The sequence below is a fragment of the Poecile atricapillus genome, chromosome 4 (assembly GCF_030490865.1).
Source record: "Poecile atricapillus isolate bPoeAtr1 chromosome 4, bPoeAtr1.hap1, whole genome shotgun sequence".
Taxonomy (NCBI): Eukaryota; Metazoa; Chordata; class Aves; order Passeriformes; family Paridae; genus Poecile; species Poecile atricapillus.
This window is the reverse complement of record NC_081252.1, coordinates 26604985-26619539: the sequence shown is the minus strand read 5'-3', so window position 1 is coordinate 26619539 and position 14555 is coordinate 26604985. Positions and strand designations below refer to the sequence as shown.

The following is a 14555-nucleotide window of genomic DNA, read 5'->3' as shown; positions in this document are numbered from 1 at the left end:
TGCTTGCAAGGATTTGTGTCTCCCACAATTCTATGTCTGGTTCCGTATGTCCCGGATCAAGGACACTGAAAATCAGGGCAGAACTATCAAAATGGTCATATTTCCACAACTCATGATGTGTAAGAGCTTGGGGGCCTCTTTAGTCTGGCAAAGAGGAGGCTAAGGGGAAAGCCTGGAACTGCCTGCAGGGATGTTACAGAAACTACAGAGGCTTCAAGCAGTAGCTGCACAAAGTCATAGCTGACCTGGTTCTACCACCTCAAAATCCTTCCAAATTATGGTTCTGTATTTCTTCTATGACACCATGAACCTGTTTCAAATTTCATCTCAAAACACCTTCACTGTTTCTACAACAGTGTCTCCAAGAAGGACATGCAGGTGACAAGTCTTGCTGTGTCACAAATGTAACTGCTTGGTCCCTCTAAAAATTAGCAGAGCACAGATTAGAAAATTCCTCATCTGACTATTCCTGCTATCTAACTTCCATTTAATAGAACTTTTTCTTTTCTTTCCAAACAGGTTTTGATCTACAAAACAGGTAGCAGTTTGGGGCTCATGAAGAAAAGGTCTCAAACACAAGTAAAAACTACTCCTTTTACATCTAAAATTATTTCCTTTCATGTGCTAACAGTATGATAATTTTTAGTATAAGATTTTTATTATAATTCTTTTATTATATTTATATAATAAAAACATATAACAGTGTATGCAGTTTTGGTACTGCTGGAACTCCCACATATATGAAGATAGACTGTGATTGTGAAATACCATGCAAGGTAAGTCTTACTACGAGGAAAAAGCAACTTGGTGACTACGATGTAAAATTAGCTTGACTTGGCAAGTCCTTCATATTGCTCCAGAATGGTCTAAGCACAGTTTTGAAGAACAGGGAAGATGGATTCCCTTTCACTGCAGTCTTCAGTTGTAAAGGCAAAATAAAAGAAGTTTGAATGAAGCTTGATTTCTGTTACAATATTTTAATATTGAGGAGAGATTATTAATTATTTTTCTCTTTCAAGAGAAAAATAATGCATTAAAAATGTGAATTTGGGTTTAAAAAAAACCCCTCAATTTGTGAGATGACAGTATACATGACACAAATGGAACATAAGTACAACAGAGGCTGTTGAACAGTTTACTAGTAGAGCTGCAAAAGTGTATTAACTCTCCACATTCCTATTAAAGCAAGCAGTTAGGAACCTCACAGCTTATTGTTAGGAGGTGATGCATATATAATGAAATAACCTCTAGAAACTTTGTATTTTGAAGTGAATAAGGAGTTTTGGTCTGAACACAGGCCTTTGAAAATGCCGACTTAACCTCTAGCTGCCATTGTGACACGTTTTGCACAATCTCTATTGAAATCTCTATTACTTATGCAATGTCACACTAGAAAATCACATTTTAGGAACAAAAGTTTTCACATGTATCAAACCAATATTTCTTTTGTATGACCTGCCTTTCATTTGTTATGTTACTTGTTTACTTTCACATTTCAGAGTTCAAGGTAAAAATCTAGTTTTCACTTAATTTCTGTTTCCCCATCTGGGTCAATCACAACCTTTTGCAATATGTTAAGTAAACCCTGCAAGAGAACGGGACTATAAAGGAGGACAACTTTTTACAATCCAATATCTTGGTCTTGTTGTTTCCCCTTTTTTTAAAGAAACGAATTTAAATTTAAGTTTGGTTTTACTTACCTGCTTCACTTTTTACACAATTAAACAATATCTTCACTCTTACAATTAAAAGGTTATTTAGATGAATTAATGTTTATACATACCTCTTCAGAGGACATTTTTTTTTTAAGACAGAGTTTCTCTTATCTTTTCAGCAACAGTTTGTCATCCTTTGCTGGTATGTCTAAATTTTCTCTCTAAGACACGAGAATTCTGTCTCATCTTCATCTGAAAGCATGATACACTGAACTGACTTGTCATTTGAGAATGCAACTAATTTCCCCATGCCACAAATTCTCCAGCGTACTAAACATCTGCAACTTTTTCTGGCTTCCACAGATGTGAGTCACTGCAAAAAAAAACCCTCTGTCTACCCCTGTAGATTATAAAGCCATTAATTCTATGAAACCAAGAGGAGTATTTAAACATGAAACTTAGACAAGCCATCTCAAATCTGAAGGCACTATGAGCATCATTTTATTATGCATCACTTAATTACCCATTATCTTATGGTCATATATGCTCAGGCAGAATATAAAAGCTACAATTTGGGCCCAAATACCATCTTAAATCAAATCTGCAGCTTGTTTATGCACAATACAGGGCAATGGGGAACTGAGGCTATAATCTGACTTCACTGAGGTTTCAGCAGCAAAGCTGGTTTCAACAGATTACCTTTTCTAAATGCTCTGCAACCAGGTCATTTAAGGCATTGCAATACAGCGAGCGTCACTTATGCCTACAGCACACATGTAAACCTGTCATTTGATAGTTTTCTGTATTCAATTTAAAGAAGTCGTGTCTCAGCACTGAATATAAGTTTTACTTTCATTAAATTAATGCCTCAGTGCCTCTTTATAAGCTGTGTTGAGCATGGAGATCTTTCATGTCAAAGCAACCACACTTTTTTGTCTGATGGTTTTACATTATCCTTAGATTACATTAGATGAAGCAGCAGAAACATCTAGATTGAAAATATTCAGATGATATGCTGAATTCTGGGAACAAGTTAGTTCCTCAGATACAGAGCAGAACAGTATGCTCACCTAAACAAGCAGAACTGGGCTTCTGAACTTGAACAGAGCCTTGGAAAATTAGAATGTAACCAAAGTCCAACACCAACACATTGCTACATGAGCAAAGCCCTAGTGGTTCAGAATCTGTTACATAAACACAACACCACAGTGGCCGTCAAAGTCTCATTCTGGTTGTTTTTTGAGAGACTGACAAGTGAGTGTTAAAACAAATGTTGTTAAAACATAAATATTTTCATTCCAAATTGTGACCAAACTCAGAAGAGGCCTTTTTGCTATAAAGCTGCTTTTGCAAGAAGTCAGGGAGCTAAAAGAAATTAAAAAAATCAGGGGCTTGCAGAATTTCTGAGTTTTCAAGTTTGATATCTTCTCCTTGATCTCAGATTTACATCTCTGCCCCAAAAAAGTCTAATCTTAATCTGGAAACAGGCTCCTCAGCATATTTTGGATCGTAAAACATAAACCGGTGATGGGAAAAAAGTAACAGGCTCATCTACATATTTTTTAAAAAATATAAAGGATCAAGCAGAAAAGCTTTGTGTTTCAAAAAAACTGCCAAAACGAAGTAATTTTTAAAATATGCCTATTGTTCAGCTTTCCAAAATCCAGCAAATTCTTTATGCACAGCCAAAGATGCTGTTTTGTTGATAACGACTTCTGATTTCAGAAATAAAGCAGTCTAAATAGTTGCTAGATATGCTCACTTCCAAGAGATACCTCACTGTTGTGATCACTGAAGTACAGAAAACTGTTCAGAAGTGGAGGAGCTAAAAGTAGGCTAAAAACAATCCAGTAGTCCACAACTGCTGCTTTTTATCAGAAAGCCTATTTAATATCAATTTAAAGAAAAAAAAGAAAATGTAAACCAGGCCATCCCTTGCTTAACTGAAGTGCTGCATTATCTAGGGCATTTCTCTCTCCAGCCATCTGTTTTGAGCTGGGTGCATGCACTGAACTCAGATTTTATGTTTACAAGAGAACTCTACCAGTTTCTTCCATAGACTATGTGAGAAGTCTCAAATTCTACCTTATTCTCAACAGCAGAAAAAAGAACTGTGATACCTTGTAAAGGGAGAAGTTGTGACCTTCATAAAGATAAGCAAACATTTCAGGTCGTATCTGGGATGAAGTTGCATTCCAAAGAAATCTACACTGAATTGCTTTTTGTTTGTTTCCACCATTCTTGCCTTCAGAGAAGTAAGTGTCCAAACTTACTTGTGTGATTAGAAGCATAACATGTAAAAGTCTTTCAAAGAGAAATTCCCAACATTTTCTGGGAATATCAGAAAGTGTCAAAAGCTATCACCTAATGACTACAAAGTGAATTTCATTCTGAAAATGCAGTAATTCCTTTTTCTTTATGCTGCTACAAGATAGAACAAAGGTCACTGTATGTAAATTAATAGCTTGTGGCACTGTGCTTACTGGTCCTTTTACAAGAGGATGTTCTAACATGATGATCTCTATGTTAAATTGGTTTCTTCTTTGATATAACAAATTATATAAACTACATACTTCCATCAATTTAAAAGAAAAACCAAGTTTACCAAATCATTTTCTCTATCATCAAATAGAGCTCTTTCTTCATTTAGCAAGTTCCTTCAGAGGCTATGTATTAGTATAGCACCATATCTAGGAATAGGAGACATGTTAAAAGTGTTTCTGATGGTCCAAATCAGTCCAATGTCTGCCTTCCTCCCCTACCTGCACAAACTGGGGAGCCAATATTACTATGCCACGAAAGGGTGGAGTGACCCATGCCATTTTGCATGCTTTCACCAAAACAGGACAGTTTAAGCTGTAGCACAGCCAAGTCAAAAAAGCAGGAGCCAAATGACTTCACTGGTACTCAGTGTGGGCTTTGTGGGGGTACAGGAATGCTGAAGAAATAGCATTTACACAAATAGGGCTCAATTCTGTACAATTCCTTTCCTACAAGATACATTCTTTCATATATTGTCACCTATTGTAAGTTAGGCAGAACTGAAGCGTGATTTTAAGCTGGTTGTAAATTACTTGATATTTAAACAAAGATAAGTACATAAAAAAACCACCAAAACACTTCAAAGCTCTTGAAATTACAAAACTGAGCACCTGTTTTTCAATTCTTTCCCTAACAAAGATGGTGAAAAGGATATATATGGTAAAAGAAGCTGTCATGTATTTATCTAATAAAGAAAGAACCTGATGTGAGATGGGAGAGAAGATGGAAAAGAATAGGTAGCTGGAAGAAGATGTAGAAAACTGGGCAATAAAATTGCCCAGAAGTCGGAAGGAATAGGAAAGCTGTGAAAAGAGTGTACAAAAATGTAAAAAATGAGTATTAGGCAAACTAGAAAAGAACTGAATAAATACATTGTAAATAAATACACCAGACAGAGATCTGTGGGCTTTGCCTGGAAAGTGTACACTGTATTTTGGGCACTACTGCACACAAATGTATTGATTACTATCTTTGATTCAACTGAGGCACTGTCTTGCTGTAAATGGGTGATGGGATTTTCATTGCAAAGGCTTAGAAAAACGAAGAGCCAAACCCTCTTGCCCCCCCCCCCCAAACCTGCTCAATTCCTGCCACCAACTTCCTATGTACATATTCCTCCTCTTTCCCTCAATCACCAATGCTTCCCTGCTTTTCCTGTAATTCCACATGGCAGGAGCCAGCATGACTATATATTTTCCCTGAGCTTCACAGAGAAATGGGTAAGAAAGCCTGACAAGCTTTGCAGGATGAGAGCAAATTTGTATTTGTATAAAGTGTATTAGTGGATTTCTAATTTAATTTGACTGTACCAGACATTTTTACAACAAATGTGTTCACAGACTGGTTTTCTGTTCTGGTTGTCCTTTTTTTCCTCCCACAGAACAACACCCTGATACTAAATCAGTTCAACACAAGCAAGGAAGAGGAAGAAGGAAAAATTGTGGCTCCCAGCCACTTGAGGGAGAAGGAAAAAAAGAGAGAACAGTAAGTATGAAAATGCCACATAACTGCTACACTGCTGCTGCCACTCCTCTTGATGGTCACATTCACTCACTGCATTTTCTCCTAACTTGCTCACTGGAGTTCACACAGGGTGTCTTAGGTACTTAAACAATAAAGTTCTACTATGACCAGTGATGTCCAGAGCGCACACTGAATGACTGCTGAAGGAAGCGGTCAGATACAGAAGATGCTATCACCAGTACAGCAGACTCAGAAGACTGACTTCAGTCAGTCCTCCTCCAAAGTCCCAGGAGGGGTAAGTTAAACATCCTGTGGACAGGGAAGAATTAGATAAGAAAGATGTGTACTATTAGGTTTTAAAACCCTTTTCTCTTCCCATGCTTTGCTCCTGCTGTCAAGATAAAACAGCATTTTGATTTAAGGAATCGTTCCAAGGCCTTCATGTAGCAAAAGTAGCTATCTGGCAGTGTGGAACTCAAGCTTTGCCTGCAGGGTACTGGGTGCTGTTGACAGTGAACATGATGGGATATCTCCACAGGAAAGGAATATGGGAACAAACTTAGTAAGGCTAAAGCAAGGAGAAGGGATGCTACCGGTTCTGTAAATAGTGGCATGCACTTGTAAGGTTGCATTTAAGGCTAGGAAAGTTAAAATAGTCTAATTAAAGTCATTGGACTGTCATATCCAATGACTTGATATCCAACATCAAAGACAGGAAGCATTTCTAAATTTGCTCCCAAGAGGAGTTCCCAACTGCTGCAAGGCACCCTCAGCAACAGGCAGAGCTCCCCAGCCAAACACTTCACTCACCCTAGAGATTACAAAGGCTTGCAGATGTTCATGTTGCCTGATTTTGATATTTATGTAAAAGATCTAGGCTAGCAGCATTTTCAGTTTCCATTCACAGAATTCATCCATGTGGTACAATTTTAGTTCCTAGCCTGGGTATAATTAAGGGCAAAAGGGAACAGAGTTTGTCACGTGCCGAGTGTAAGAGCTCTCCTCCAAGTTTAGACCTCCAATGCACAGAAGACAGGATGAGAGAAAGTTGAGTACTCTGCTGTACACGGTGTTCTTTCTGGACTGATGTGTTCTAGAAATAAAGGCAATTACTGAAAGGTAAAGAAGGCAGAAAGGACAGGGTTTTCAACTGCAGGTTTTGTGCCTTGATGCTCCATGCTAGTACATCGTGAAGGCCATAAATGTACAGGCAGCTGACAGTGGAAATAAGAACTTAAGACTACCAGGAGATGCTGAGCTGTCACTTCCTCAGGCTTCCCAAGCACAGGTCTGTACCCCACAGGCTCACTGGCAGCCCTGACAAATTTGTAAAGGGTTTTGTTCAATCCTCAACACATCCTCCATCCTACAATGCTTAGTTGCTTTCCTCCTTCAATCCCAGTCTTCTTACCTCCATCCCCCTGTCCAGTCTTACTCCCAAATACATTTGCAGAGCATAGACAGGACTCTGAAAAAAAGGCCGCTATTCACCATGTGAATTTAAGTATTTGATTAACTGGATTTAATCAGATACTGAAAAGACTTGTCAAGTGATAGGAAAAAATTCGAATGATACATAAATTTTATATATGTCTTCAAAATCATTGTGTCCATCAGGCTGGTAAGTACCAGTGGATGGAACCAATGGCTGAATTCAAGCACTGATTAACTTTCATGAACCTCCCTGAGTTATCACTAACACAATGAATAGTTCAGTGTTTTGATAAAAGCTCAGAACTGACAAATGCCTCAGATGTTCCTGTAGTACACAACTAGGAGGCAGTGAGTTTTTAAGAGTTGTTAGATGTGAAGGAAATGGGAGCTACTGTTGAAGTGGATCACTAAAAGAACTTCCTTTGCAAAAGTGTGAATTAAAAAAAAAACTTATTTCCCCTGAGTTTTAAATGAGTAAATGTGATTTTAATAATACATTTGACCTAGAAATAATGAAAGCATTCCATTTATTTTAAACTGCAAATTTTAACACAACTTTATACATGCATCCACACTGTCAATTTATGCATATTATAATTCCAACTACTTCAGACATACACACATTTTTTCCCTGACACTTACCATAATTTGTGTAGCTATATCTGAAAGTTCTTCAGGTCAGAGATATTTCTAAGACACATGCCTTGCCTGTGCACATTTACACGTGGACAGTTTAGGCATGCTGTAATTATTTGCAAGTCCCAAAGCATCATGCACTAAATTCTGTCCTCCACCTGGAGATAAAATGAGCAGCAGTTATCTGGTTTATAGATTTGACAAATTCTTCTGGGCATCTGCCAACTCTGTAATCTACTTGAACTATATCTTAAGAACCACATGAGATCACCAGGGTTTCTGCACAACTTCAAAGCTCCCTAAGCCAGAGCCATGCAGCTCTCAGGCTGAACAAACGTCGTCAGGTTCTGTGCACAGCTTTGAGCCTCCTTGAACCACAGCCACTTGTTCCAGAGGGTTTACAAATTCTATTAGGCATATCTGGAGCACACACAAATTCTAATACACATCAGCTATGTTTTTGCACTAAAAGGAACTTCAACATTCAGAAATACATGGCTTTTAACTACCATTTTACTCTACCAAAACAAATTTCATTTGGTTACCATTACAATAAAATCTGTAGATAGAAACAATTTTCTATACCATATTTAACAAAAAGAGGTCCTGAGAGACTGTCCTTGCAGTGAAAGCTGCTACTTATAAAATCCCTTTGTAGGAAAAGCTCCTTGTCTAATTAAAATTCAAACCACCATTAGAAAAACTTCTCCATTAGCTGCAGAACACATATTAACATTTCAAGACACCTAATTTCCAGAAGCTTAGATGTAGTTCCTAATCTATTTTAATCTGGAAGCAAGTTAGCATTGAAATTTAATGCCTTCAACACTATCAAGACAGCAGGAATGCTCATTTTCTCCAGCACAGCAGTGAACAGACCCAGGTGGACCAGTCAGCAGTGAAAAGTGGGTTTTCTCTTACATAAGTAACTAGGTCACTGTCTAATGTCACTTTATCCTAAAACATGAACTTCATCCTGTGACAGTTAAGAAGGGATAGCAATCAACCTCCTTGACAAATGCCTTGACAGAGGAATCTCCATAGCCTTCTCTCCTGTCAAACAGCAATGACATTATTTTCCCTTTTTTTTTTAATAAATACTTGTTTATGCTAATCTTCTTTTTATTTTACATATTTATATATAATTAAATATTGAGAACTTCCAGAAATAATTCAACTTTACTTGAGAAAGATGGAAAACTATAATGAGTCTTCTCAAAGACTGTCAGGAGCATACAATTCATAGTATATTTAAAAAAAAAAGTAATAAATATCTGATTTTATTTACATTATCCTAGCTATTTCCCTTATATTTTGGGGAGGGATATAGAGTAGAACTCTTTTCTTCCTCCTGTTTCTGTCCTCTGTTGTTCCATTCATCCATCTTTAGTTCTAGGATTTCTCTCCCTTCGTGCATTTCCCTTAAGGGATTTTTGTTCCCTTCTATTCTTGTCTTGGTAGCTTTCTCATTTCCATTATTACTGCTTTTGTTTCCTTCAGGTTTCAGCTGTTCTTCTGCCCTTTCCTCTTTCAGTTTGATGCTACAAAAGCCAGACATTCCTCACAGGCTTCTGAAACTAACTCATCTTCTGTTCTCAGGAAATATACTTGTGAATGAAGCCTTTAACCTAAAGCTAAAGACAAAAATGGTTGGTTTCAGACTCACATAGTAACAGAAGATCACAAATACTGGCCTGATCATGGGAACAGTTATTCACTGAGGAAGGTCACTCAGAAGTAACCTAACCTTTCTGCCTGCTTTAAAAGCACACTTCAAGAAATATTATTGAAGCAAGAGATGCAGCCTAAAAGCAGTTTCTTCTCTCTTTATGTTTTAAAGAGAAGACTTTTACCAAAATCAGCCTTATTTTTTCAAAAATGCTGACAACCCTTTATACTGGCTTAAACTGGTGTATTCTGGCTGGCTAGAACCAATATGCTGATGGTGTTAAAAGTCTGATTGTTTTAGCAAAAACTTTAAAAGAATGATAAATTATCTGTTTGTGCAATTGACGTAACTCTTGTCAGATTTGCATTTCATGTAAGAAAACTAGCAAAAGAGCTCAAGATGGAAGATTTTTTCCCCATTAATTTTCATTTGTCTCATCTGAAGCTACTGATTACATTTTTTTGATCAAAAGCAGGTTGGTTTACACTATCTTCCCAAAAGTAATACTGGACACAGCCATGCCTGAAGCTTTACATCCTCCTGTCTCCTCTATTTCATGAACCATCATTGTGAAGACAGGCAATGGTTTGTTACACCCTGCTCTGTGGTTCAGTTTGAATTGGGTGTTTCACAACCACCAGGCTGTTTGCACGTGCTAATGCTTCAGGAAAAATGGAAGAGAAAATTGGGTATATCTGGGAGGAGAGCGGTAATATAAATCTTTGTTGTGACAACTAAATGGACAGTACTACAACAAATCCATCTACATTACAGACTGGGAATCTTACATAATTTGTCACTGAGCCTTTAACGTTAGGTATTGTAAAGAGAGACTAGAAGGCTGCTTATGCAGTTTGTTGCCCAGCTAAACACCCAAGTCTGAGCAGAGGCTGCCTTCCATTTCCTGCTAACAAGACCAGGACTCTCAAAATGGAAGAACATTTTTATGAACTTTCACTATTACATACTGTAACTAACACTTCAAACAAAGTGATAAGTGCCGTGAAAACAACTGTATCCTGTATTTGTATTCTGCATACAAACTCTCATGTGGTGTTTTTCAATCTTTTGGGCTCGATGGATTACTGCTGAGTGGTCAAATTGTAACAAAGTTCCTAATTTTTATTTCATTTTTTATTTAATATTTTATTTAATTAATTTACACCTGAGGAATAATTGCAGCCTGCATACAAATAACCACCATCAGTCACTCTAAAATGGAAAGATTTTCTTGGATACAGTGTGATTGCATGAGTTTATCAGTTGTGTTTTTCGAGGTTAAAAACAAGAATTGACTGAGGAAAGGGACCGTTCATTGTGAAACTAAAGTGTTACATTAGTAACTGAAAAGTAAAAGCCTTGCAAGTTTTTTTAATAAGGAAAGAAGAAGTAGTGGTGGTGCACACATCACCTAAAAGTATTCAAAGTTCTCTGCCAGCTCTACTTAAGGCCACCTATCTCTCAAAGCCAGAAGCTGAATAGTGTTTGCACTTTAACTCAGACACAGCTTTACAAACCTTAAATGCAAACATCAGAAGTTACAATTCTGGAAAGAACTAGTGTTAGTGTGAGGAAAGATCAACCCCTCAGGAGGAAACAACTGCGGTGGTAATATCTTCAGAGGAACACACACATGGAAACAGTATAGCAGAAGACAAATTTCTCTACAGTAGAGATAAGGCAGATCCACATACGCATAACAAGTATTTTTAACTACAGAAATATTTTGATTTGACTTAGAATATATCTTCTTGGGCTTCCATGTTATATCTTTAGTATACAAACCAGTTAGTACTATGCCAACCTTCATAAATACTGAAAAGACCATATATTTGAATGCAAGATATCACTTAGCATTCTCTGCCACAAACACTTGTTTGTTGAGCACGATTTCTGGAAAGATATAAAAGCCATTGGAAGAACAAGTTCATCCTTGTTTTAATTCTAAGGATTTTCAGCTTTTATGCTATGTGTTACCAAAAAGAAAGCTATAACCTGAATGAGGGAATCTACTGCATTGACTGTATAAGCTTAAACATAGATCTTAAGACATGAAAAGTCATTACAGTTGTCAGCCAAGGTGAAACTGATTTCAATCTTTGCCACTCACAAGAACTGCTGCAGAGGCCACTTACAGTTTGCTTTGATTTTAGACACACTGGAATCAGACCCTGATATGTGAAGAACAGAAAAAGCCCCCAAAAAACCACCCTTCCTCAGCATTTTCACAAGAAATCTCTCTAGGCAATTATGGACAGGTGCTGACAGAGTCTACAGGCAAGTTATTTCAGTCTTCCTGAAAATAATTATAACTAGTCTTACTTTGGCAGCAAGATTTTGTAGCAGATTCTCAAGCTGTTTACAAACTTGCCTGCAACTGAAGTGTAGTTCCTCTAAAAAGGAGTTATGTGCTCATTCTGCACCAGCTTTTCTGAGCAGGTTTTAGCTGATGCCCTGAAGTTACTATTTTTGGAAGCCAAAATAGCTAGACTTTGACCAGAATGATGAGATTAATAGTCTTACTTTTTGAATGGAGACAGGAAGCACAGCCAAATTAAATTTTGGTATTTTGCCCTTTCAACCCTCACAAAAAAGAGATCTTCACTACATTATTGGACTTTAACTTAACTCTGATGAAATCTGACAGTTATTCCTCACGTCTCACCCTGGCAGCGTCTAGAGTGTGTGATTCTCTGAAGTTTTTCCACTGCTTTAAAGGAGTTAAATCAGTACTTAACCTCACCTCACAACCAGAAAAACTGAGGCACAGCAACAGCTTCCTTCCACGGAAACTTCTAGTTAAAAGTGAAAGATGCATGTGATCTGCAAAGAAACTACTGATATACCTAAGGCCACAGGAAGTGCTGATGTCAAATACCCGAGCCGAATTCAGGAGCTGCCTTAGCCTGCTTGTGAACCATAACTCTTCACCCTCTGGACCCGCAACCTTGATCCCATCATCACGTCTGGCATACTGGCTGGGTCTTTGGCAGCTCAACGTGGGCACCTCCTACCCATCCCTAGGATCTACAATACAGCCAGATTTCTGGAAAATCTGTTTTTATGGTGGCTGGGAGCTCTCATAGAGGGAGAGCTGTAGCTTTGTGCAAGAGGATGAAGAAGGCAAGAGAAATTCATCAGCAGCTCTGTTAAGAAAACCCAAATACCACGCTTCCTGGTCTCGTGTGGCATTTGTTGGGCACTCCACACAAGTGTCAATCAGCGTGAAACTACTTAATTTATAATCTTAATACAAAAAAAAAGGAGAGGTAACATGGCTGCATTTCTAGGCACGATTAACGCTCTAAAAAACGGAGAAATACGAGGACCCTTGCCTTCCTCAAACAATGAGCAGAGATTACAAAACAATCTAAACGTGCTACTCCAACTTAGCTCCATTATGCAAACACTACCTGGGAAAGCGTCCTGGGGGTGCCTTACATAACTCCTCTCTCCGAGCCCCCCTTGGCAGCCGGGCAGTTGTTCCTGCCCCTAACCCCGGCCGCAGCCCCGGCTCCGCGAGTGCCGTGCGGGAGCTCCGGGGCCGGGCGCAGCCGGCGGGCGGCGGCAGCCGCGGAAACTTTGCGCCGCAGGGGCCGGGCAGCGGCCGCGGCAGCGCCGGCGGAACCGGGGGGGCTCGGCGGAGCCCGGAGCCTCCGCCCCGGCCCCGCTAGGGAGGCGGCCGATGGCAAAGTTGCACCGGCCACCTCTTCCCGCCCGCCGGAGCCGAGCGGGCGGCGGCCTCCCGGGGCGGAGGGGCGGCGGCAGGGGCTGCACAGCGCGGGGCTGGGGCGACTTACCCATGGTGCCGCCGCGGCCTCCTCCGGCTCCTGCTGCTGCCGCTGCTGCTGCTCCTGCAGCCGCCGCCTCTCCGCCGGCGCGGAGGGAGGCGCGGGAGGCGTGTGCGCGGAGCGGGGCGCGGCGCGGAGCCTGCGTGCGGCGGGCTATGAGTCAGGGCAGCACATCCGGGCACGGCCGGGAGACACCCCGCCCGACAGCCCGCCCGCCCGGCCGCACCGAGCCGCCGCCGACCGCCGCCGGGGAAGGGCGGGAGCCGCGCAGCGAGGGAGGAGGCGGCGCGGGGCCGGCGGCAGCGCCCCCGGCTGGGGAGGAGGCGGTGGCGGGGCGGGGCCGCTCGCAGCTCCGGCTGCCGCCCCTCGGGCCTCCTTTGTTACACGGGCTGGGGTGGGGCCGCCTGCCGGCTCCTGGGGGCGGCTGCCGGGGACAGAGAGAGCGCGGGTGCGGCGTGGTGCTCGCCGCACATCCCCGCACATCTCCGCTTATCCCCGCACATCCCCGCACATCTCCACTCATCCCCGCACATCTCCACTCATCCCCGCGCATCTCCGCACATCCCCGCGCCACCGCAGCTGTGCGCCGTTCCTCGGTCCGCGAGTAACGCGGGGTGGTTTAAATACGGCGCTCGCCGTTTTTTAGTTCATATTTAATGATATGTACTAAAAGAAAAAGCGTTTTCCAAGAAGGAGGGGATTATGCTGGATGGATAAGGATTGGTTTTGTTTGGGTTTTTTTTTTTTTTTTTTTAGGTGGTCTGTGTGAGGAAAAGGATCAGCGGAGGAAGCGGCAAGTGATGTTCAAGTGCTGCACGTTTTGCTGAAACAACTTGACAGGTTTCATACCCGAAACTGAAAAAAGGCACGAGGTAGTTGTGTGTGGAAGGCATTTTTAACAAGAAAACGAATGTCTGTGTTCAGTGGTCCCGATTCCCTTCTGCCCTCGAGTGTTCCGTATCTGTAAAGTGTAGAACAATAAGGAACTGTTTGCTGTTACAGTGCTCATAGCATTTTCAGTAGGAAACATTTGAGGGGCAAGGAGATGTTGAATTGAGAAGCTTTTGTGGCATTTTCTAAATCTTCCCATGGTTATGCATTCATGGTTTTACCTGAGTAAATCCTAAAGTATGGTTAAATAGAGTAGGACCACAGAGCACGATAAAAGGGGTTTGCTTGCTGTGTAAAAATGGATAGGCCAAGGACAATTCTGATGAGTGATGCAAAAAAGAAGTTGTAGTTGAATCATCCCCCACAGTGGCTTCACAAATGACACCAGTAGTCCCTCTCACCAGCAGTCAGCAGCTGCCAGGGATTTCCTCTCTGGAACACGTCCCAGGAGCTTTCATGCCTGTAAAAGGGCAG

At 40.7% G+C, this 14555-nt stretch overlaps 1 protein-coding gene across 3 annotated transcripts in view; it reads right to left on the bottom strand.

Moving 5' to 3' along the window:
- The window catches only part of RAP1GDS1 (Rap1 GTPase-GDP dissociation stimulator 1), a 90201-nt gene extending 76725 nt beyond the window's left edge, over positions 1-13476 (bottom strand). For 2 of the 3 annotated variants that reach the window (XM_058837593.1, XM_058837592.1), the window contains exon 1: positions 13200-13475. In XM_058837593.1, coding sequence (XP_058693576.1) covers positions 13200-13203 — 4 coding nt within the window. In that variant the 5' untranslated portion in view covers positions 13204-13475. Of the gene's footprint in view, positions 1-13199 lie in introns of all 3 variants that reach the window. The other variant, XM_058837590.1, reaches the window with a different exon arrangement.
- Positions 13477-14555: the final 1079 nt, after the last annotated feature.